At 34.2% G+C, this 24724-nt stretch overlaps 1 protein-coding gene across 3 annotated transcripts; it reads right to left on the reverse strand.

Moving 5' to 3' along the window:
* Positions 1-6450: 6450 nt before the first annotated feature.
* Positions 6451-24174, reverse strand: LOC133190222 (uncharacterized). 3 transcript variants are annotated; one of them, XM_061325732.1, is made up of 12 exons: positions 23553-24173; positions 16953-17138; positions 14316-14459; positions 13788-13926; positions 13408-13610; positions 13053-13191; positions 12473-12707; positions 12161-12300; positions 11825-11977; positions 10617-10631; positions 7443-7615; positions 6451-7303 (listed from the first exon to the last, which is right to left on the reverse strand). In XM_061325732.1, exons 1-12 carry the CDS (start codon positions 23652-23654, stop codon positions 7088-7090), a joined length of 1845 nt encoding a protein of 614 aa, XP_061181716.1. In that variant the 5' UTR covers positions 23655-24173; the 3' UTR covers positions 6451-7087. The 3 variants fall into 3 exon arrangements, with proteins under 3 accessions (XP_061181716.1, XP_061181717.1, XP_061181718.1); XM_061325733.1 differs by lacking the exon at positions 10617-10631 and having other exon boundaries at positions 23553-24172; XM_061325734.1 differs by lacking the exons at positions 6451-7303; positions 7443-7615; positions 10617-10631 and adding an exon at positions 11382-11488 and having other exon boundaries at positions 23553-24174.
* Between the last annotated feature and the right edge of the window lie 550 nt (positions 24175-24724).

The raw sequence follows: 24724 nt of genomic DNA on the forward strand, positions 1-24724 counted from the left end.
TACATTGAAATATATAGAAAAAATCTTTAAAAATCTTCTTCTCAAGAACCACTGGGCCAGAAAAGCTGAAACTAACGTGGAAACATCTTGGGGTAGTGTAGATTCCAAATTGTTAAAATCATGACCCCCGGGGGTAGGGCGGGGCCACAATAGGGAATCCAAGTTTTACATTGAAATATATAGAAACAATCTTTAAAAATCTTCTTCTCAAGAACCACAGGGCCAGAAAAGCTGAAACTAATGTAGAAGTATCCTGGGGTAGTGTAGATATAAATTGTTAAAAGCATGACCCCGGGGGGTAGGGCGGGGCCACAATAGGGAATCCAAGTTTTACATTGAAATATATAGAAAAAATCTTAAAAAATCTTCTTCTCAAGAACCACTGGGCCAGAAAAGCTGAAACTAATGTAGAAGTATCCTGGGGTAGTGTAGATTCTAAATTGTTAAAATCATGACCCCTGGGATAGGATGGGACCACAATAGGTGTATTACATGTGGGAAAGTCTGGTGAAGAACAGCAGGGCCAAAGTTACTCAGGTGAGCGTTGTGGCCCATGGGCCTCTTGTTCGGGATTACGTTGGATGGGGTGTGTTGTTTGTGTTTTTCTAGACGATAAATGTTTTTGGGATGATCTACAGTGACTACAGAACTGAAGCTATTCCGGAAAAAAATAGATGTATTGTTTCATAACAGTGAGCTACAGATCTGCAGCTACATGTAGATCTACAGTTTTTTAGCGGTACAGTACAGAAACCATTTTCTGTTCACTAAAGAAGAACCAGGCCCATAGGAAGCGATTTCAGTTTTTAGCTCACCTGAGCTGAAAGCTCAAGTGAGTTTTTCTGATCACCTGTTGTCCGTCGTCCGTCCATCTATCCGTCAGTCCGTCTGTCCGTCCGTCTGTAAACTTTTCACATTTTCGACTTCTTCTCAAGAACCACTGGGCCAATTTTAACCAAACTTGGTACAAAGCAACCTTGGGTAAAGGGGAGTTTAAATTGTTAAAATGAAGGGCCAACTCCTCTTCAAAGGGGAGATAATCAAGAAAATACAAAAATTGGGTGGGGTCATTAAAAAATCTTCTTCTCAAGAACCACTGGGCCAGAAAAGCTTAAACTTATCTGGAAGCATCCTAAGGTAGTGTAGATTCTAAATTGTTCAAATCATGACCCCCGGGGGTAGGGCGGGGCCACAATAGGGAATCCAAGTTTTACATTGAAATATATAGGAAAATTCTTTAAAAATCTTCTTCTCAAGAACCACTGGGCCTGAAAAGCTGAAACTTATGTGGAAGCATGCTAGGGTAGTGTAGATTCTAAATTGTTAAAATCATGACCCCCGGGGGTAGGGCGGGGCCACAATAGAAAATCCAAGTTTTACATAGAAATATATAGGAAAAATCTTTAAAAATCTTCTTCTCAAGGACCACTGGGCCAGATAAGCTGAAACTTACTTGGAAGCATGCTGGGGTAGTGTAGATTCCAATTGTTCAAATTATGACCTCTGGGGATAGGGCGGGGTCACAATAAGTACTACCGGGGGGGGGGGGGGAGAAATCAAGTGAAAAACAGCAAGGCCAAAGTTACTCAGGTGAGCGCTGTGGCCCATGGGCCTCTTGTTTTTTTTTTGGGGGGGGGGGGGGGCACAGCCACGTATTTTTAGTTGGGGGGCACTATCAACTACCAAAAATTCCTTGACAAGTTAAAAAAGACGTTTTTCTTGAGGGTACACAAATATATATAGTAGCTATGTTTTCTATAGTAATCTATACCCCCCCCCCCCCCCCCCGGTTCCTACGGCCATGGGAACTAACGTTAGAAAAATATGTACATGTACTAAAATGTACATTTGTTTCAGCCAGTATCACAAGTTCTAACAAGTGAGCATCAAATCGGCGCAACCACAAAATTAGGCATTTTCAAAAAGTACTTCTACAACATCAAATAAGCATCAAGAAAAGCGGACTGTCTTCAAAGCTAAATAATAATTTTAAAAAACAAACAAATACACACACCCTCGCACAAATTGCAAAATAAATAGAAATGGCGTGTGCTTTAAACAAATGGATTCATCGATATAAAAATCTGATAAATGATAAGATTCAGTGATCTTCAGATGATTTTCTTCAACAGCACGTGGAAAGCAAGAAAATTTCTTGCTTTTCACGTGCTGATATCCTGGATCTTTTGTCACGTGATGAGGCCGATGATTTCTGCAGACTATGCTGCACACAAATGCAAAGTGTAGAAAAAATAATCGTTGTAAGATTCGTAGTTGTGGCATATTCAAAACAATTTTTTACTAGTTCTACCAACTTTTCATTTAATTTCAATTGCAAAACGATATAACCGAATACAGTTATAGTGCTTTGAGAAGGGGGGTCAAATAGTAGGAAAAGTTTTTTGTTTGTTTGTTTTTGTTTTTTTTTTTTTATCAGAAGCATTTATATTTCAAACATTTTACGTCGAGTGCAAAGCAAGTGTAATGAACTGTTAATATAATACATTTGAAGGGAGAATGTTAAAAAATGTCTATTAATGAATCCATTTTTCTTTCCAACACTCCAGTGAAATGGCACATTTTTTGGAGATAAAAAGGGATGATTATATTTTTCATTTTTAGATTCTGCATCAAGAGTAGCACACAAAATGTTAAAAAAATCAATAATTATTAACACATAGTATTGACTGTGAATGCTTGGAAATATACTGTACATGTACATGTACTCAATCAATAAATAATCCAAATCTCTGTCCCAGATCCCAAAATAGGATAACTGCAAACAACAATGCAAATGTAATAATCCCAGTTTATTAGATTTTGCGTCATTATTACCTTAGGCGTTGTAGAACATGAAACAAAACCAAATTAAGTTGCTAGTGTTTTACAGATACAATTTGCATGGATACTGAAGTTCTTTGCAAAAAAAAAAAGAATGTTTCATTTTATGGAAAAAGTATTTCCAAAAGTGCATTCAGATAGTCTAACAAGCATGATTCAAGGAAACTTTCGATGTATATGCGAGTTATCAGAGCGGACAGGTTTCCTTACGTAGTATGAACTGTCCAGATGACACTTGAATACATTGTGATATACTAAAGCTTCCGTCAAAATTATTTAAGAATCTATTGTAATGGAGTTACAAAATAGCAAGAAGAAGAAAAAGAAACGAGAATAAAACGGCTTATCACTGGTTCTTGAAAACAAATGAATCTGCGACTTATTTTATGGCTAACCGCAAATATTTAAATCGGATGTTAATCAAACTAGGGGGTTACTGATATGACATATATATCTCGTTTAACTAAAACTTCCAATATATACTTCTAAACCTTTCCCCCAGAGAATTCCATTGCAAGTGAATTTATGGATCTACTTGGTAACAGAGATATTTTACCAATCGACACAGACATTTATAAGACAAGAATTCAATTCATTATGCATACTAGTGTGTTATAGTTTACGTCTAATTGGCTATATCAATTCTTATGTCCATTTCCTTATATATTAGCAATGATAAATTGTCCTCAATATGACTTTAAGGAAATATTCCGATAGTGTTTAAGAATGGAAAATCTCCTTCACTGACCAACAATGAGCACGATTACTTGAAGTTGATTATCTTTCCAATTTCGGATCTCATATAAAAAAAAACTTTAAACATTAACGATTTTGCAACAATCATTTACTGCATATATGTACAATTTGCATTTCAATTAATATTCACATTTTAAAATAAACATATGCACCTCAATTTCTCTGACGTAGATTGCATTTACTCATTGAAACTGACTCATTTTTGACATTAATAATAAAATGAAATAGTATGCATGTAGGTTTTCATGCATACTTATTTATTAATGCATGTAGATCTGCAGATTTCGGTTTGTAACCATTGATAGATCAATTTTGTATTCACAAATACCTGTGCAGATTTAGGCAAATATATTCAACTTTGTAAATACATGTTAACATGGGACTAATATTAAATGTCATTAGTTGCAAGGAAAGTGTTGCAATTCTTTTACTTTATCCCTTACTATTGTTACAGTTTCAAATATGAAAATCATATACATGGTGAATTGCATTAAATTTGCAGCAAATGTCTCTTTGCCGCATGATTACACGAAGGATAATTTGATAAGCTCACCCCATCACCAGTTTGTAAATTACAACTGAAAAAAGGCAAGGGAACACAAATTCTTGATGTAATTTGTATGGAATCCGGATAGGGCCACGTAGTTCACTATCGCACCATCGAGCATCGACTAAAGTGTCGATGGCGCGATCATGCGATAGCGCTATGACGATGAAGCGATAGCGCGATGACGATGACACGCGCTCTATCGTGCTACCGCACCATCGTCAGCGCATTGTCGCGCTATCGCATCATCGTTATCGCGCTACTGTGCAATACGATGATGCGATGGCGCGATAGAGCGATAGTAAACATCGCTTCATCATCAACGTACCATCGCTTTATCGTTATGGCATCATCGTGTCATTGCTATCGTACTATCGCGCTGTATATCGCTTCATCGTGCCATTGAATTATCGTCATCGCATTGTCGCGCCATCGCATCTCGTCATCGAACCATCGCTTCATCGACATCGCATTATTGCGTAATCGCACGATCGACCCAAACGATGATGCGATAGTGAACTACATGGCCATATTCGGATTCCATAAGTATGAGTAATTTTCCACCATTTCTAAAATCTGCTCCCTTAAAACAAAAATGTTTATATAGGTCCTTTCTTTGTCTACTGTTCTACCACTTTGAAATTTTGTTTAAATTACGCATATGCACACGTTCTTTCTTAACAGTTTTTCTTTCTGTTTGGTTGAATAGAAAAAAATATCACACATATAGTCTAAATTATAGGTGCTTGTTGAAGGTAGGGGCAAATGAAAAGTATGGAAATAGGAGGGGTATGAGAAGGGAGAAATGAGACTGGAGAGGAGAGACTTGGAGGCAGTGACGCGAATGGGAAGGAAGAAAAACTAGAGCAAATATTCAGTTGAAACAGAAAGGTTGAGACACCGAAGAAAACTCCTAGCGAAATCAGAGATATTTTCATTTTGTGTTAAAGGACCTTATAACTTATACAAAACCACCAGTTTTCAAACTCATAATATCCAACAAACTATAAATAACCATGTATTCAACTTTGTACACTGAGAGAGAGAGAGAGAGAGAGAGAGAGAGAGAGAGAGAATTAAACTAGACGTTTATGTCTTATTTTTACTTTTTTTTATTTTTACATCTTGCATGTCGGTTGTCGTGTCACCGCTGATGCAACACAATGCACTAATATTAAAAAAATAAACACATGTAGGGACAAGTATGAACTTTTGAACGATTAGCAGTGTATATTTAAGGAATCACTGTCTAGTTAGTAGAGTATGCCAGGGCATCAACGATGGTTGGAAACGTGGGATAATTTGCATAACGGGCTTCGCCCGTTCTGCAAATTATCCCACGTTTCCAACCATCGTTGATGTCCCTGGCATACTCTACTAACTAGACAGTGATTCCTTATATTTCCATTTCATTGTGAAATAAAATTGTAAATTTAGATTTTAAAAATGTAGACTAATAGATTTAAAAATTACACGAGGCCTCACATGTCAATTTCAATAGTCCCCGCCCACTGACGTCAAACACAAAGACAGCAGCATGAGAATTACATGCATATTAGGCCTCCTTAGAGTCAGACACAAAGACAGCCGCACGAGAATTACATGCATATTAGGTCTTCTTAGCTCCTGACCTTTTGCTTGGCGAAATTTGCATTCCGTTGGAATGATCAAGAAATCAACTCTCCTAACTTTCAAAGAGTTATCACAGAAAAAACAAATAGAAATGGAAATATATAAAGTTAAGTGTTTTTGAAACGCTTCACAGCATTAAAAATATTGTTTTTTTTTATTTTTTGAATAAAATAAACACGAATGACCATATAATTTTTTTCATTATAGCTTTTTGCAAAAACAGAGTAATTATAAATCACTAATTGCAGCTTCTAAAAATCTTATTTAACAAATCGAAATATCGCAGATATATAAATAAGACCTAGGGGAATTCCACTTTTACTGCACCGTCTTCGTTAAGTTGCGGTTTCCTGAGGTAAACATTGTGTTAACCAACTGTCAAAGCAAAGGTAAAAGGGTTGAAAAATGCGAAGAAAATGAAATATATAATACTTAAAATGTCGTATTTATATTGAAGCTGAGGAAGTAACAAAGGTTAGTTGTTTTAAAAGCTATCTTAATTTCATTGCATTAAACACCCCCTATTTCTAAGAAAAGGCAAGTGTGGCATAAATTTAGAAACTTGTCAACATATATATATCATATATGATAAAAATGAGGCAGTTAAAAGCTTTAGAGATGTTCAATCGCAAAAAAATATACTGTTCCATAATTTGAGAAACAAAATGAGAGGATTTTAATGAGAGTCAAAATAATTTAATTCAATATATTTACATATATATTTTATACGTAAGTCACATGAAAAAAGACTAGAGGCACATTAAAGAGGTAAAAAAAAATTAAATCACAATGAAATGTTCAAGCCTCAATCAAGTGCTTGAACGTAGCACGCTGTGACTCACATTTTATTAATGAGACAAGGAAGGGGAAGATCGAAGGAATAAACACCATCTTAAAAACAGAGGTAGAACACGCAAATAGTCCGCCATATAATGTGTACATAATTTAAGCAAGTGACATAAAATATCAGTAGAGGAAATAATATACAGGAGGGATCTTGTGGACCAGCACAGCCAGAGCAAACCAGGAATTCACGATCCTTTTGTGTCTTCCATGTATACAGTCAATGTTTGCTGCTTAATCGAACACTCCTTATTTTTGTTTATGTCTCATTCAATCACTTCTTTCTTTTCATGAATGAAGAAGGGAAACAATAAACTTCGCAGAGGTCACAGAAACGTGATTTAATCGTAAAAATAGAATTGAGTACTATCTTTTTTTAAATATAAAACTCGATATCAAACAGGTGTGTCATTCATAAAATGTTCGCAAAGTTTTTTGTATCTTTTCTTTAGTTCGTCAGTATATTGTTCAAGGCATGTGGTTACGATGGTCGACCAGCCAAGTCGGTAGAATGTTGTTGTCCGAGAACTCCCGAATAGTTTTGGATATCCAATCGATGTAGTATGAAACTTTGCTGTATACTCCCGGGAAGTTGACGTCACCGCAATTTAAGCCAATAGACACGATTCCTACTTGTGTCCAGTGGTCACCTCGGCGACACACAAGAGGACCACCCGAATCTCCCTTAAAAAGGAAAAAAAGAAGAAAATCACAGTTAATAATATTAACTCTTCATCCCGATCTGCAGTTGGTTAACATGTGCTACGTCCAGAATTACAAGTTCAGAGAAAAAAAACCTGTAGGTACATGTTCTTTATCTTACCCAACATGAATCCTTTCCGCCCTGTTCCGTAGCAGCACAGAGCACAGAATCTTGTATGGACACGGCGGCCTTGGCAAAGTGATCAGCAGGCAGACGTCTGTAGCGGTCATCACAATCCTGGGGCTGAATTATGGGAATTTCGGCATGAAGAGGAAGCTTGACGCCTGTGCCAACTGAAATAGAGAAGCCATAGTACACATCAATTTTTGTAACCAGTGGTCTCTGATAAGACTGCTGCTCCACTGGTGTATTGGGGAAGAATAAAAGTTGCAAGCAGACTTGTAACATTTCTTTGAAACATTTTTACAGACAGACAAAAAGACTGGCAGACGACGGATAGTTTAGCAATTGGTCTTTAAGCAATGAAGCTAAAAGTTTTACTTTGCCATGACAATATTTAAAATTTCTGCACATAGTTTGTTACATTATAATCACATGTACAATTAATTCTAGATTTATTTTTGGCTAAAAGTAGATCCCCCCTTCCCCCAGTTATAACCTTGGTCATCACCATGGTTCATACACGTACAATATAGGAAGCGGGTTTGTATCAAATAAACATGTACATAAATACGAAAATACTATTAATATGATGTGTATTTGACCAAGCAATTATCAAAAACTGTATATATAAAGAATAACTGTTTAGTTTGGGGGTTTCATAGGTTACAAACTGCTCCTATCAACTCATTATACTCATAGATCATTGTATTTTTTTTCCCTATCTCTTTCCTTGCATTTTTTTTTTTTAAAATGTTTGTTTAATTAATGTTATTCAGTGTATTTACCTTGACCTTGCTGTAGGGAGAGGGCTAAAATAGGCTAGGCCTGTTGCCTAATCCCATTCACTTCATGTGAATAAAATTATGTATAAATTAAAAAAAAAATACTCATAGATCCCACTTTTATAAACAAACGAACAATCAGACAAAGAAAAAAATCGTCACTTCTATTCAAAATTGTAAAATTTAATAAGCTCGACCTCAACGTGCATGATTTCAGTATCTCATTATCCCGTTACATCGACCTTTGAAGTATAACTCTAATAGTTTATTTTTTGCGTATTACACCCATGTAGGTCAAGCAATTACATAGAAAAAGAAGATGGGCGAACAAGGCGAGCGCAATGTCTATTGTGCGACAAACATGAAGGTGAAAAAAATTAAATCTCAATTATAACAAAATTTTCTTTGATATTTCATCTAAAATTAAAGTATACTTTACGTAAAATCTCCACAATTTGCAAAAATCTCACAATAACAAAGATTGAAATTATTTGGCCATGAAATAGCTCACGTGCACACTAGAGAGGGCAAAAAGGATCATTTTCTCATACTATAACACAATTTTTCGATATGCGTGGGTCTTCGCTCCATAATTTTGAAAGTTTATCCTTAAAGTTTGCGTAATAATGTACATTTTTTGGTTAAGAAAAACATGGATCAAAGACCCATTGTACCTTAAAAACACACTTTTATGACACAATATTCGCATCTTTCCGAGAAATACCTGAAGTCCATTTAGTCAAGGGTCATATCACAAACATGATTTAAATGCCAAAATTCTTCAAGAGCTGTGTAGCGTTGTGGTAAGCGTGTTACTCTCAGTGGAAAATGATACTCAGGATTTTTATTGCTAGGGTTCGAACCTCACGAATACCACATTATTTTTTAAATAACAGAATAATTTTTGCCGAGAAAATTTTCATCAGAAAAGTTTTGATTATCATAATTTCATAAATTTCAATAATAAGAACTTCACTCTAAATACTAAATTCACAAATTGATTATGATTTTTATATATATCTAAAGCTATAGGCATTCTGCGCGCTTTGTTCACACATCTCCTTACATATACACAGTTACACATTTTTAAAAAAAAGAAATGGCTCCATCATAAGTACAATACTAAAATGTTAAAACTTTTGACTGACTATGTCATAGGACACTCAAGATTATTAAGAACAAGGTATTAAAGATTGAATCCGTTTCAATCAATGTTTCAGAGATATATGGTAGCCTGTGCACTATTTGTGATAGACATACGGATAGACAGATAATCATAAAAAGTTCTCAATCCAGTTTTAGGTATAGGTAACTTTTGATGGAATAAAAAAATGCATTAACTAAAAGAGCCCATTTCGGCAAATATTACTTTTTAAAGTGAATTTGTCATTGTAAATACATGCATATCATAATTTTAAGCATAAAATGACTGTTATTTCCAATAAAATGCCCATATGCAATCATCTATTACTCAATGACAGATAATTTTTTTTTATGTTTTTCTCTTGTATATGAATAATTTTCTGGTGTAACAATCACTGACGTATGATTGAGTGGGAACTCTTCTGATAAAGGACATTTGTTTCGCAATTTATGACAAATTAAATACTTCCAATTTTGATATCGAAAATAGAAGTTATAAAACTGTAATATCAGATTTCATCCCAGGGATAATGACAACATAAACATTTTCCCGCCAAATTAACTGAACATTAAGATAAAGAATGTATTTTTCATAATTATTTGCCATTAATCCCAGAAGAAGTAAAAGCACTCTGCCATAAAATAAACATGAGTGAAATCTCTTCATGCTATGATAATTTTTTGATAAATTCGGAATTCAATCTGTTTTTATCCGGCATTTCTTTTCTCTTTTATTAGTCCTTGAACCGAATGCGAGCTGGTTTACATAATTGTGACGAAGTGCTAGTGACATTTAGTGCACCTACAGCATAGCAACAATGTGTGGCCGTAGCAACAAGCGGACATGAATTTCTTTTCGTGATCTATCTTCAAAGAACTAGCAGATATGATACACAGTTTACAAACGTCGCCAGCTCACAATTGACAGATTGACAGTGCAAACATATAAGGAATCCATGTCGAACACACAGATAAAATAAAATTGATTTATAAAGTAAATGACACTTTTCTCGTGTGTGACAAGTTTTCAAAAAGTGGTTTACATTTCCTCTTCCGTGTAATCTATTTATTAGTACTTCTTGATTAACAATATTCGAATATGAGAACGTTTCAAATTGTTTGCATACATGTAACTCATTGTTGTTAGGTGACATTGTGGTTTTTCTATCAGCCAATAAGAGACGCATAATGTAAAAAAAGTGATTTGATTATTAGTAACACAGAATAATTAACAATTATATTGTACCTTTAATTGCTGGATCTGTGGATAAAGTGTAAAAATGTTTTGTTTGAAAATTAAAATTGTAAACAAAGGTTGGCGTCTTGAAGTCTGCAATTTCCTTCCGAAAAAAACTTTCCTTTGAATACATCCTTAATAAAACCCACCAAAGACGAAATTAACAATTTACATAGCAGCACAATTCTTCATGATAATACTAGTATGTATGGATAAGTAAAGTTGTATTGGTTGGAAAAGTATGTCAGATTTTTTTTTCAAACTGTCTTAATAATTAGAATAAACACCTCAAATTTTTATTTTTAAAAATCAAGGTTTTCAGCATTTCAAAAAATCGCAGAGTACTAAGCGCAAGCATCAAATGAAGATCCCCATGACATTGACAACAGGGCTCAACATTAACGTTCGTCCGATTGTACGTGTCCAGTTAATTCTGTGATTGGATAAGTCAATATCTAGACACATTTGTCCGTTAGGACGTTACTTTTTTATATGAAAAATATCAGACAATACAATCGCATGTCATCGGAATATCGTTAACAGAGGAGGGCGATCGACACTAGATTTTGAGTTTTATTTTCGTGATTAACAAAACGTTTAATGTCAATGTTATGATTGTTCTTGAAAAAATAAAGTTCCATCAATTTATTTATATCTGTAGAAGAATCGAACAAGTAAAAATGAATTCGGACAAGTAACATATATTGGCAACTCGTCCGATGGACAAGTTCTATATTTTAGTTAATGTTAAGCCCTGGACAACCTAAGGCTCCTCTTAGCGAGTCGTCTGTGCGGAAGATTTTGGTAATGAAATAAAAGCAGTATGAATCTAGTGTTTTATATACTTCCTTTTGTAATAAAATCCAGTGACGTCAATCCTCCTTCAACACAAAATGATTTTACCGATTCAGAATATTATTTGACATAGAGAAAATCTGGGAATGTGTAAGATGCGTAGTTCTTTCTTCAAAATTTATTCGAAAAAATATTTTTAACATGAAATTACAAATATTCATATTAAGTTTTGAAATTTCACACAGTACTTAACATGCATAAATTGATGTCATATGTCAGCGGGGGGAAAAATGGTGTTCTCAAAATAATAATAAAAAAAAATATTACACCATGGAGTACCAGTCACCGGTAAAAATCTTCTATTTCAATTATTTATGTAAAAATGGCATATTTCACTTAGTAAGAATAAAACCTTAGCTTACCTAGCTTGTTTTGCCCCCATCCTGCAGCCACACACGGAGTTCCGGGAGGAAAAGAATTGTCTGCGTCCAGACATATAACGTTGACATAATCGGACAATACTGCGGGTCTCTCCAGCTTAAGCAGGGCGATGTCCTGAAGAATCGGGTAATCCGCTTCAAATCAAATCAGTAACTATAAAGTCATCAGTTTACACGAAAAAAAATGTTTATAAATGTATACAAATCTCTAAACTACAGATTTTCAAGTCCATGGACAAAACTCTTAGAATTCACTTCCATCCTGATACACGTATCATGACGTGGTTATATTAAAAAAAAATCACTGTTTTGCAATACCTTGGATGAAGAATTGACGGTGTTTGTGTATGCTGACTACATTCAAAATCTGCTCTGTACCATCTATTCCCATCTGGTTGTGTTCCCCAACCACGGCCTTCCAGTTTCTTGCCAAAGACAGCCCTTCACCCACCTCCTCACTAGAGTAGAGGGTCAAAAAAGAAACCAACTCAAAATCAGGATTCAAAAGACCCTTTGTCGCAGTTCTTTTAAAAGGGATGCTCAAAACATTGAAAATTTTTATTTCTCGCTTTATTATATGTACAGTCAGGTAAAATATGGTCTTCTCAAAATCATTTTTGCTAAAAGTACCTGAAACAATGTGCAGCTGATAGCACCCACTGCGGGTGTATAAGTGTAGCCCCACAGAGATGCGGGAGGCGAGAAAGGTTTGTAAATGCGTGATACGGCATGAAGTGGAGGGACACTAGCCAAGGCCACTCCCCAGGGGACGCATGGTAGCCTCCAATTACTCTCTTTTCTCTTCGAACACTCTGATAACGATTTCTCCCACAACTTTCAAAAGGAGCCTCGTATTCATAAAATCCTAAAAATAAATAAATGAATAAAAAGACAAATAAATAAATAAATAAATAAAGTAACAAGAAGCCAATCGGCCTTGACGGGCACCTGAGTATCATGAGTTTTACAGGCTATGAAAAACTGAGTACCACTAAGGAACTGAAACTCTGGACTCACTTGGCTTAAATATACAATTTGTGTGGAGTCTGCGTACATTATAACTTTACAGAAAACTTGACTCTTAGATGTCCGGTATAAAATTTTTCCTTAGTCTCTAACGGGACTGGGCCATGAAATCTTTAACTTTTGCTTTTCTTGATCCATTGACAAAATTGGTTGAAATTGGTAAAAGAAAATAATTTATACATACCGCACCCATTGACTTGAACTTCAACGTCAGTGACGTCACGGATATCTGCGTTCAGAGCTGTGATACGTAAACATGAGGCACGGAGGGGCTTTTGAGACAGGTCAATGAAAATGGCATCATTACTGACAGACGTAAACTCCTGAAAAAAAAACCAATCAAAAAAGTCACTGAGGAAATTTCAATTATTTTTGGTGAAAATGGATTGGATAATCAGCATGCATGAGACATGTATCACATTAGAACTTCTGCTTAAATTACAACTATGTGCGGGAGGAAGGAAAGGTTATATTTTTATGTGACTTTTTAGCATACTGTTCATACGCAATCGAAAAGAGGGATCTAAAATCTATGGTACCTTAGTAACACCATCTTCCCGAATGTGATGATAATCTGCACAGGATCTACTGTAGGACACAGCAAACTTGCTGTCGGTCGGAAAATTGGGCTGAATTGTAAGCGCTGTTATGATTTTCTCAGACGGAAATGTAACCTCCATATTGTCTTTGACGGCGTCTACGTTCCAATCCACGGGATGTGTCCCAATACAGGTACTGGCCTCTGTAAGACCAAAATAGTTTGTAGTATGAAGATCTTGATTATATTCGGTTAAAGATAGAACCAAGGTATACGGAATATAAATATTATTTTGATGACAATTACTATAGGGTAACTAAAAAAAGACTATCTATATGCCATTTGGGGGTTTGATACGAATGTGTGCTAAAACAGACGTACGGCAACCGATGACCTCCATCCTAAGCGCGGAAGCATTTCGATGGCGTTCGGTCGGGATTACTCGCATGCATCTGGCGACAAAAATATTAGGGAACTCTATCACAGCCACCGAGTAAGGATCCAGATTTCCGGCAAAATTCTATAGATGAGAATATCGAAAAAAAAATTGATATAGCCATGTAAAACACTGCTCAAGTTCATGATCTTTAAAATGTGGTTTTAATTTCAATATGATGGACTTTAAAAATGACTTGTGAGGTGAGAATTTGATTGAACATTCCGTTTTGAAGATTGATAGTCCTGGTTCCGCAGTGATGGCGGGATATTCACGTGAATTTAACCTTTCAATGTTTTACTAAGTTACAAACGATGATTCGGAAGAATTATATCTATGCACAATATCTCAAGGTCGTGAGAAATAAAGTCGCATCAAAATAGGCAACTAGTTAAACTAGACCCCCACAGAAAAAAGACTTGAATATCCATCACTGCAGAGCCGATTATGTTTTCCTAAGATGACGGTCTTACTTGATTAATACCAATGTCAAACACTGGATAAAAGGTTATACAATCAACGCTGTACGTCACGTGGAGTGACGTCACCCACTGGTCAGTCTCAGGGTCACCTTGAATGAACATTCCTGTAACCATAACTGGTTGCGCCATATTTATCTGTAATTAATGTGTACACGTATTAAGCAACTGAAAAGAAACTAAACAATCTGAGTGACCTCTGAGTATTGTGAGTACCTATAGTTCATGGTAAGAACACAGATAGCGTGGTGTCTTAAATGATGTGAGGATCATTAGATGATATTCATGACAAATTTTACTTTCACATAATACTAATTAATGACAGAAAAAAGATAATACATGTAAAATCTACTGATGGTAAAACAGGCAATTACAATACATGTACATGTATATAAAAACGATATTGTCCTTACGCTCACGCAGTCGTTTTGCTTTCTAAGTGGCCGAACAGCCTTTTAAGTACCGTAGTTTAATTCACTTTTTCCTATGACATATGACTTTAAAGTTTTCATGTTTTAGAATTACAATAATTTTAGAAGAACAAGTTCATGCGAATGCCGAGTAACATTCTCAAAATATATGATAAATTGCAGACAATGTTATCTTTCTAATCTAATAAGGTTTGATTTTATATTTTCTAGAAAAGTGAAAATTTCTTCGTTGTCTGTTTTTCATACAAGATGCTTAAATTTATCAGTAAAAAAGTTACATATATATTGTGTTGTATCATATTAGCCTGACAGTTTGTACTGTTTTGTATCTCATTAATCAATCTTTTGGTTTTTGTGAAAAAAAAGCATAATTTGAATAAGTTTACTGGATATTAGTGCCGCACTCAGATTATTTCAATAAAGCAACTCGTCCTGAAGTTAAACAATTGAATCCTAAATACAAAATTAATTTTGACGTAATAATATGGACAGATAATAGTATACTGTACTGGTTCCCTGATATTTTTGAACAGGATACAAAACGTAAATGTCATTAATTTGCTTCTCAAATCTAAATTGGGTTAATCGACTGATTAATACATAATAAAGCTAATTAATCACATTTATGAAAACACTCTCTTTATAAAAGTGGGTTAAAATTACCATCAAACACAAAGATCTGTTTCTTCAAATCATTGATTTTGAATAAATCAGAATATTTAAGTTTTGGACGTTAGACGGTGGACGAAAGGCCATGCACACACACCGAAAGCGCATTAACTGTACGGGAAAAGTAGTCTCTCTCCCAAATCCACTGTTTTCAATAATGAATATAAAAGAGTATTATTCAAAAGAATGCAGTATCTTTGTTTAAATTGCAAAACAGGGATTTTCAGAGGATAGTAAAACAAAACTGAAGTTCTTGTGTGTGTGTGTGTGTGTGTGTGTGTGTGTGTGTGTGTGTGTGTTTTTAAACCCAAGATTGCTCATAGAGACGAGCGAACTGCTAGGATAAATTAAAGATGCAGTGTATAAAAAAAGTTTCATTCTTCAAATCATATTAAAATTCTGATATACCGATTCAGTGTATCAATTGATATAATAAAACTGAAAAGTTTTTCGAACGGCATGTATGATCTCTTCAGAACTGAGTGGTGGAATGTCAGAAGTCGTAGGCAGTTCTATTTAACGTGCATCCACTAGCGGACTTTGAGGGGGCAGGAGGCCCGGCCTCCTTTTTTGACCCAAAATTTAGTAAAAAGAAATAAATCATTTTTGATGTTAGATATTGCTTTTATATATGTATAAATCATAGGTAAAATAACTAAAAAAAATGTTCTAAAATGGCTAAAAACGGAGCTTCGCCCCCCTGCCCCTCCCCACCCCTCCCCCAAAATTCTGGATCCGCCACTTGCTTTGCATTGTGCATGACCTTTAAGTGGTATAGCTGAGGTCTTCGACAGGATGTGTAGAGACGGGGGTATAATTGCAAGATGAGGACCCTAACTGCAGTCTGTAAATAACGTCTTCTGTAATGTGCTTTTATAATTCATTCGTGACATTTTGTCGTTTCACTAAGAATGAATCTTCGTGACATGAAACTTGAAGCTGCAGAGTTGATATACTGCATGTCCTATTTATCAAAAACATCAGATATAACGCTGTGTGGGTGTATTTCACGGCCTGTATGATCCTAACGTACAAATGTCTCTCCAAAACTTGCACAAATAACACTACTTATACTACGCATTTTGTGGACAACTTGTTTCATCTTTTTGTATATTGACTGGGGGAAACATTATCTGCCTAATAAATTTTGAACCTGAATTTATACATACACTTTTTTTTAAGTCTTTGTCGGATGTCATTGCTATATAACATGATTTGGGCAACGTAATGAACAAAAAAGTCATAAAGTACCGCGGTATGTGGATGGAAAAAGAACCTTATTTCATATAAACACCAGGTTAAAAAAACATTTGAAAAACTCGCCATTTCGTCGTTTAATTCAAAACTTTTTAAAACTGAATGACTTGCTAATAAGTATAAGCTGTAAGTTGAAGGCAAAGGCAGCAGATACTTGTAGCAATCATACAAAACTTCGTAATGCCTTTCGTAGAATCTTTGTCTATTATCGCGTGACAAAAGCAAACCAATCAAATCTGAGAGACGCAGCTTCAGTTGTTGGCGTAAAACTTACTTGAACATAAGTGTGGTCACCTATCTGTGCGGCAGCCCAAGTCTCCGGACCATAAAGTCGTGCATCAGATGCATTTCCCTCTGTCGAAGTTAGCGTGAAATTGACCATTGTAGCATTAAGGTCGTATGTCATTCCAAGAGGTTGGCGGCACATTGTATGATCTGTAAGAATTGGTTGTTGTCCTGCCTGTAGAAATAAATATATATACTTATAATTATAACATCTTATCATTTAGTTAATTTTTCAAGTCTAATAAGACTATATCCATTCCATGGTCGTCGGAAAGGGGTGGGGGGGTTACAATGGATGCAATCCCTCTTTTTAAAAAGTATATAAAAACCATTTTTCAAACAAATTGAAATTCATTATTTATATAATTAAAGTAACGATGCTAGATTCTGTTTAGCTAATACTCAAAAATATGACGTTCAGAATGCATTAGAACCCCCAATATGGTACCTTTTACTAAACAAATCTCTAACTTAATGGGATATTATTCCAGCCCCCCCCCCCCTGCTCCCTAGAAACCTGGTGATAGACCTGCATGCATTGATTAAGGGACATATACTATATTTTGCCATTCTTTTGGCTTACATTTCTCAATAACCTTGTGCATTATTGATAATATTCATAATAAGAGGGTGACTATTTTAATTAAAGTAATTTCTTTGTCATTTGAGTACATCTTAGTATTTTATGCCTTAATGATAAGAAATGTGCTTGATTAATCTCTAGACTAATCAAATATATTTGAAGAATCCCGAGAAATTTAAACAAGTCAGTCGTCTACAAGCCACAGAATGAATAATGTTACACAGCTGACATAAATTGACATAAGTGTCGAATATTTCAGTATTGAGATAACTCTTCCTACAATGCTAATGAACTTTTTCTAATGATTTTGACACAACTTAGGTTAATGGCTTTACATGCCATATTAATGAATATTTATGAGGTGATTTGTACGAAATGTTCAAGATCTGTTTTGGAAGTCCATTTTAATGAAAGAAAGTATTTAAGAAATAAAAGTGATAATAGAATTTCCTATGTACATAAATATTAACTAAATGCTACAGATTTATTGTATATTGGATCTGCGTATGTTAATGAGTGGGAATATATCACCTGTTGTGTCTAAGTTTTTTACCTGTTTGACGTCAGTTCGGTATAGAGATAACCCTCAGAGTTTAAACATTAACATAATTTTACGAGAATCCAAAGAATGCTAAAGTTCTCTCTAAATATTTAAGATTATACAGTGACACTGATGGGACTACCAAGTTCTTCCAAAATTCTCCAAAAATAGACAAATTTCTGCATTTAATGCATCCGTGTTCGTAACAAATGTCTTTCAAAGTGGAAATAAATTTAACCTTTGTCCATCAAAAATAAATGTAACCAATGTCCTTTTCGTATTTATGAAAAAATGCAGACGAATCATGAAATTGGATGATTTTGTTTCTTAAATTACCATTGCCTGTACCCTTGAGGTTAACAGATTCTAGTAGCGAATGTCTATTGTTCTATACCATCTCAGTCGAAAGCAGAATCTCTTGTATAAGGAATCTGTCAATAACGTTTCCTCATTGCTCTAAACAAGGCCAAGAAAATTCAAATTGTCATTAATTAACGAAATTAACATTATTGTAACGCAATTAAAACTCTGTTTCTTTTGACATGGACGAATGGTAAAAAACCTTGTTAAATGAGGAAGAATTATCCGAATGGCCATTGTTTGTTTTCAAATTTTTAACTCACGAGTCTTTGCTTTCTGTTGGATAATACTTATTTGAAAACAAAGGCGCCAAAGTGCAAGAGATACAGTGTTAAATATAAAAGTCTTAACCGGTTTTGCAAGAGAAAAGCAAAAGGAACATTTGATGGACAAAGTCTTTTCTGAATTAATTCCAGTCTGGTTTGATTTATGATTCTTGTGCAGGGATTGATCATTCATTATTTACAAACCAAATTTTACATTAAATGTATAAGTTTTTTTTCTCCAGTTTTCACATAAATTCCATTCTCAAAACAGGAACTTTTTGGCAAATTCAACATAAGAAATTCGCTAACCTATTCTTTATTTTAAGAAAATGAATGTTAATTATATTTTTTTAGTTGTCAAGATAGGAAAATGCATTCTTCATCAAAGTATTGTCTTTTTATGTCAATGAATCGGCACAACGTTCATTAATGCATACTCTTCAACAAAAAACAATACAAAACAAACTGAGACAAAGATATTTTTTTGCAACTGTCTCATTTCTCAAGTATGGCCATAAATCTATGTTTCTACATTGTAAACTTCAAGATTGCAAACTTGTACGTAACAAGTGATAAAAAAAACCAAACTTTTTATGCATCATCAATTCAAATAAAAAACCTTTTATGAAAAAAAGGAACTGATCTAAAAAAAAAAAAAAAAGCGAAAGAACAATGAAAAGAAAGGGGGCTGCAGAGTTATCCTCCTATATTACCTTTCTATCTTTAAGGTACACTTGTATTTGTGTACATGCCAAAACAATTTGCTGAAAAAAGGAAGGTTTAAATCTTTTGTCAATTTTTCATAAAAAGTAAATAAACTCTTACGATTTTTAAGGGTCAACTGAAATTTGTTTAAGATATTTCTGTAGCATACAGTCGGTACAACTTGTTTTAATTCAAAAAATTTAAAACCAAATTCCTCGAAACCGTAAAAAACCATGTACATGCATATTTGAACAAAGACTGCCTGTCACTTATCATTCTCCTTAATTTGTAAGTCTGAAGTAATTAATGTTTATAATGCTATAAATATTAATGAACTTGTCGTGTATTTTCAGCAAGAATAATCAAAGGAACCTAGGGACCAAAAAAAAAAAAAAAAGAAAAAAAAAGATGATGTAGATCAAGAAAGTGTCACCTCTTAACTTCAAGATGCTGAGTTGCTTCAGTAGATTTAAGTTCGTTTAATGCGCATATATTTAAAATTCAACAACTGTGTAAAATTGAGATGAAATTTAATGATATACATTGTAGCTCATCTGGGCTCAAAGTATCATAACTGGCCAAGTAAAATGTCTCCTTTTTTTTTTAACAATTTTGAAACTGAATATCACAATTACAATTTGTCTTATGTTTCCGTAAACGGAGAAAAATATGAATAGTACTAATAATAATATTTAAAATTTTAAACATTCGAAATCCCAATCTTGTTCGTAAATTTTGCATGAACACATGTTTAATTATCCTTTTTGAAACTGGATTTGACTAAAGAACCCACAATGAATTAATTTGATCTCTTATCAAAAAGAGGTAAAAAAACAACAAAAGGCATTGACTAACAAAATGTAAATATGTGTGCCTCTTCCTCTGGAAGTACGCATTCTGGTCGTCATAAACGATCTCTTTTGCGCATTTTGAACCGAACTCGCTTTCACAAATATTATCCAAATGAATCTAAAACCGCAAAAAATCATTTGAAAAGAATTGATAAACAGTGGAAAACATACTCAGGGCCTACAGCCTCCACGCATTAACCCAAAGGTCAAAGTGCTCGCCTCTAATTAACATTTTAAAAAAAGTAATGGTTATTTCATTGCTTTGTTTTATTTTAAAATCTTCCTTGGTAAATCACACCTGAAAAAATAACTTTATTTAAAATAAAATATACAAAACAAATCTCTGCATGATTTTTTTGTATGATTGGGGGTGGGGTGGGTGGGGTAGGGATGGGGGTTATACCATAAATAAATCTTTTATAATTATCACTACATGTAGAATATAACGGTGTTTAAAATAGAAAAAAAAATCCTTTACCTTCGGTACAATGTTAGTGGTTGAGTAAGTGAAATATTAATTTCAGGTTCATGGAATTAAAATCTTATTCTCTGTATTTTATACTCCAGAATATTTTTTTTTTCATTTTGTACATCACTTTAAGGAATAATAATAGACATATATGATCAGTACTGTTTGTAAAAGTCTCTGGAGCCCTAATTTGCAGATTGGGGATTTTAAAGCTAGAGAAGTCATCTTTACAATGGCTCACACATGCAAGTCATTATGTAAATGACACTAAACAACTTGCAGCACGTGAAATGAAAAATGAGGGAAATGCCAGTAGTGTGTTTATTAAAAAGTTGTTGCAAAGTTCTGGTTTAGCATGCTTGTTTGCTGCTTTCATGTGAATCAATTTTGAAAACAGACAATAGTTAACCTTTCTTTGGAATAAAGTCTAAGATAAGACACTAAAATGATTCGTAACCTTTCGATATTCAGGAAAATTCCTATTGAAGCAGGCGCTGAGCCTCTCAAGAAGCTTTTTTTCAGTTGGGGGGTGGGGGGGGGGCACAATCTGACAAAAATTCTTGACAAGCAAAAAAAGGGGGGACACGGTTCTTGAGTGGTTCACAAAATAAGCATTGTTTTTTAATGTATAGTAAATGTGTATATACTGGCGAAATTATTGAGGGGGAGGGGCACAGCTGTAAATTAGCTTGTTTATTTAGTAAAGTGTATACTGGCAAAATGATTTGCACCCCCAGTTCTTACGGGCCTGTGGAACGTACAAGACTTGTGCGTTTTTTTTTTGTTTTTTTTTTTTTGCCATTTATAATTCGTCAAGCTTACTCATAATTGTTCCAAATACACTTTTAATACTTAGTAAACGCAAATTGACAAGACTTTTTGAGACTAAAGTTTATCAAAATCATTTTTACAATTTCTTTCCATTTTGAGCAATTTCTCTTCCCATCAAATATTCCTGCTATTGAAATGGCAGTTCAAGATATCTTGAGATATCTTTTAAAATGTCCATTTATATGGTTTTAATTGTGTTTTCTTTTGTACATCTATTTGCTGCCGACATTTACTTGTTTCGTACATGTATATATACAGAAGGGGTGGCCTGTATACGAAACAAGTGTCTGAGTGTGTTACACAGGCAAAAAAACTCCATCATATAGTAAACAATGATAGAATTTTTTCTCAGGTGGTATAATAATGTTCGTTATATAGAGTTTTCAGTACATATATATAATTTTGACTTGAAATTTAAAATTAGGAAATTTAGGTATACTTTTTTTTTCTTATCGAACCTTTATTATGTCATCACTGCTGATTTGTATTCTCGACACAGTCTGCTGCCACAGAACACTAGCTCTGTTTAAATTTTACCAAATAAATCCTTCAAATGTCCAACAAACATATTATATCCACCTATTTTTAAAGTTAATATGCGCTTATTATATTTAATGATGTTTTGATATATAGGGAAAAGATATTTAGCCAACTTCTTCCTCAATTTTTTTTTTTATAAATAGGATTCTGGATTTTTCAAGTACAATTCAGCATCACACCAAAGAATATTTTCGGTGCAAAATGTTTAGGATTTCTTCATTTTTCTTTCTTTTTTCCATACAATCAATTTCATTTGACGTTGGTAAGCTTTCACTTTTTGTAAAAAAAAAAAAAACATGAGTAAGAAAAAGGCACTCTAAAGGTTAAGATTTTTACTAAAAGACGCACTTGTATACTTCAAAATCAGTTGACAAGATGCTAATTTTATAGATATTGCAAAACTACAAACCTTTAATATCAAACAATACGTTGCATACACATGATATTAAAATGTGACTTTTTGCTTTTCACTTACGTTCCTAGTTCTGCAAATTTATGCGCATGAAAATCTTTGAATGACTTTGTAATGTTTGTTCGTTTTTGTCTCATTAGATTTATTCCTAGTGTTTATGACAAAGACCTTGCCTCTTCTACCTTTAATATCCAGATCTTTTTGTTGAAATACGTGATCTGTTTATATTAAACATTCAACCCTTATCACAAAAAAGATCTTAAAATTTCCATGTCATTTTCAATAAATGTCAAGTTTATTGTAAGGTAAAATGTCATTTTGGTAAAACTGTTGAATTTCTCAGGAAAAATAAGTAGACTAAATAAATTCAAGCTTGAGGTTTTCAGGGACAGGGGCATCAGCTGATATACGTTGAACAACGGCTGCTGACAACGTGGAAAAACAACGGCTGCCAACAACGTGGGAAAACAAGGGCTGTCGTGGAAATAATACGTGCAATATCATGGTAAAAATCTAGCTAAGAGAGAACAAACAACATTTAATAAAAAACTGACAACAAAATAATAAATATATGTGCAAACTGGGCACAAAGTTGAATAAAGAATTCAACTTTTTTGGTTGTCTACATGTAAAGGATGGGTCACAAATGATGGTCAGGCAATGACATTAAGTCCGACTTAATTTGTCTGTGGTGGTCAAGTGCGTTCTGGTGTAAAACTGTTGGTCCCCGTTAATGACAATGATAATGCATTCCCGTGAAAGGACAAGCAATAAACTGGTACTAGAGAGCGCCAACATTGTTTTTATATTTCTTACTAAAAGCATATTAATGACGGATATCATCTATCATAAGATAACTTTTTTTTGAGGTTTGAGAAGGGTTCCTTATAAAAAGTCATGTACAAGTTGAAAGATATAAACAAAGGATGAACGAAAATCAAAACTCTGATATGATTAAGTCAGACTGATTAATATGCACTGGCAAATAACTATTTCAAAAATATACCTATGACTTAAAAAAAAATACTCACATTATTTGAAGGGAAACAGAATGCCAAGTCTAAGAAGACCATAAAAATCCAAAGAATGGGTGAAAAAATATCCCAATAAAACATAAGAAGTCTAGTGGCCATGTCGGCCAATCAAAAGCTACTGATCAAAGCGCAGTGAAATTTCTTCTTTTATTCTCTTCGCTGTTATCCATCGACAGTTCTTTCGGGGTTAAGTTTATTATGTTATTTGTAACACACAGCTTTAGAAAGTCTTGTGGGGTCCGTTGATGAAAATAGACTGCTGAGTCAATAAAAGACCAGATTCCCTGATTTCTGTATTTAGAACAGTCAACGACAGAAAGCGCCTCCTAGGAGACAATCGGTGTTTCGATACATTTTTTCCTCACTGCTCACGACCAATAATTAACTTTTATAAAAGAGAACACAAATGCGGAAGACTTCGCCAAAAACTCCAAAGAAACATGTCGTTGGTAACCAAAACAACATAAAGGAAAAGTGTAAAGACAAACATAAAATCAACTTCCCCCCTAGTCAAAGTGCGACGAAAGTCCAATTATAATTTGTAGCACGCGCATAGTGTTAATGAATACGCTGATCCAATGAAAGTTTGAATAATTCTGCAGCCGACGACCGACAGCGGTGTTGGGAAAAATGACCCCAGGCAACGACGAACAACTGTAATATACAGTGAGCCGTGACAGTAATAGGGGCTTTATGTCTTAAATGTAAATTACAGAAAACATGTCAAATTAGTTTGTTTGTCGGAGATTAAAAGATCATTTTTAAATTTTAATAGATTTATTTATTGCTTACAAATGACTTTTCTTTTATTATTGAATATACGCTTATGAAAATGGGTTTATTGCGTGCAGATTCAGTAAAAACGCTGGTGACGTCAGTAAGGTCTCGTACTGAGAGAGATGAAGTAGATTGTCCGTTTTTTTTCTTAGGATATTTCTTGCAATTAAAAATCTTTAAACATCAAAACAAATTAATCTAAACCAGTTGCCTTTTGTTTGTTAAACAAGTAATAAATAAAATTGTTGACAATACATGTCCAGCCCAAATTTTGCGAACTGAACGCACCCCAACGCCCTTTTATCAGAGGGAGACTTTTAAAAGTAACAGTTAATAATTTAAATAAATTAGCGCTTTTCATGACAGAAATAATGCTGATCGTGTGAAACGCC

This window comes from Saccostrea echinata, unplaced genomic scaffold (genome assembly GCF_033153115.1).
Source record: "Saccostrea echinata isolate AGI-Se365-2 ecotype Australia unplaced genomic scaffold, CSIRO_AGI_Sech_v1 ptg000022l, whole genome shotgun sequence".
Taxonomy (NCBI): Eukaryota; Metazoa; Mollusca; class Bivalvia; order Ostreida; family Ostreidae; genus Saccostrea; species Saccostrea echinata.

Coding starts and splice junctions, on each gene's coding strand:
- LOC133190222 (XM_061325732.1), bottom strand. CDS start 23,654: ATGGCCACTAGACTTCTTATGTTTTATTGGGATATTTTTTCACCCATT. Junction 12,708..13,052: donor AGTTCAAGTCAATGGGTGCG/GTATGTATAAAT, acceptor ATTTATTTTTAG/GATTTTATGAATACGAGGCT. Junction 7,304..7,442: donor GCGGAAAGGATTCATGTTGG/GTAAGATAAAGA, acceptor TTCCTTTTTAAG/GGAGATTCGGGTGGTCCTCT.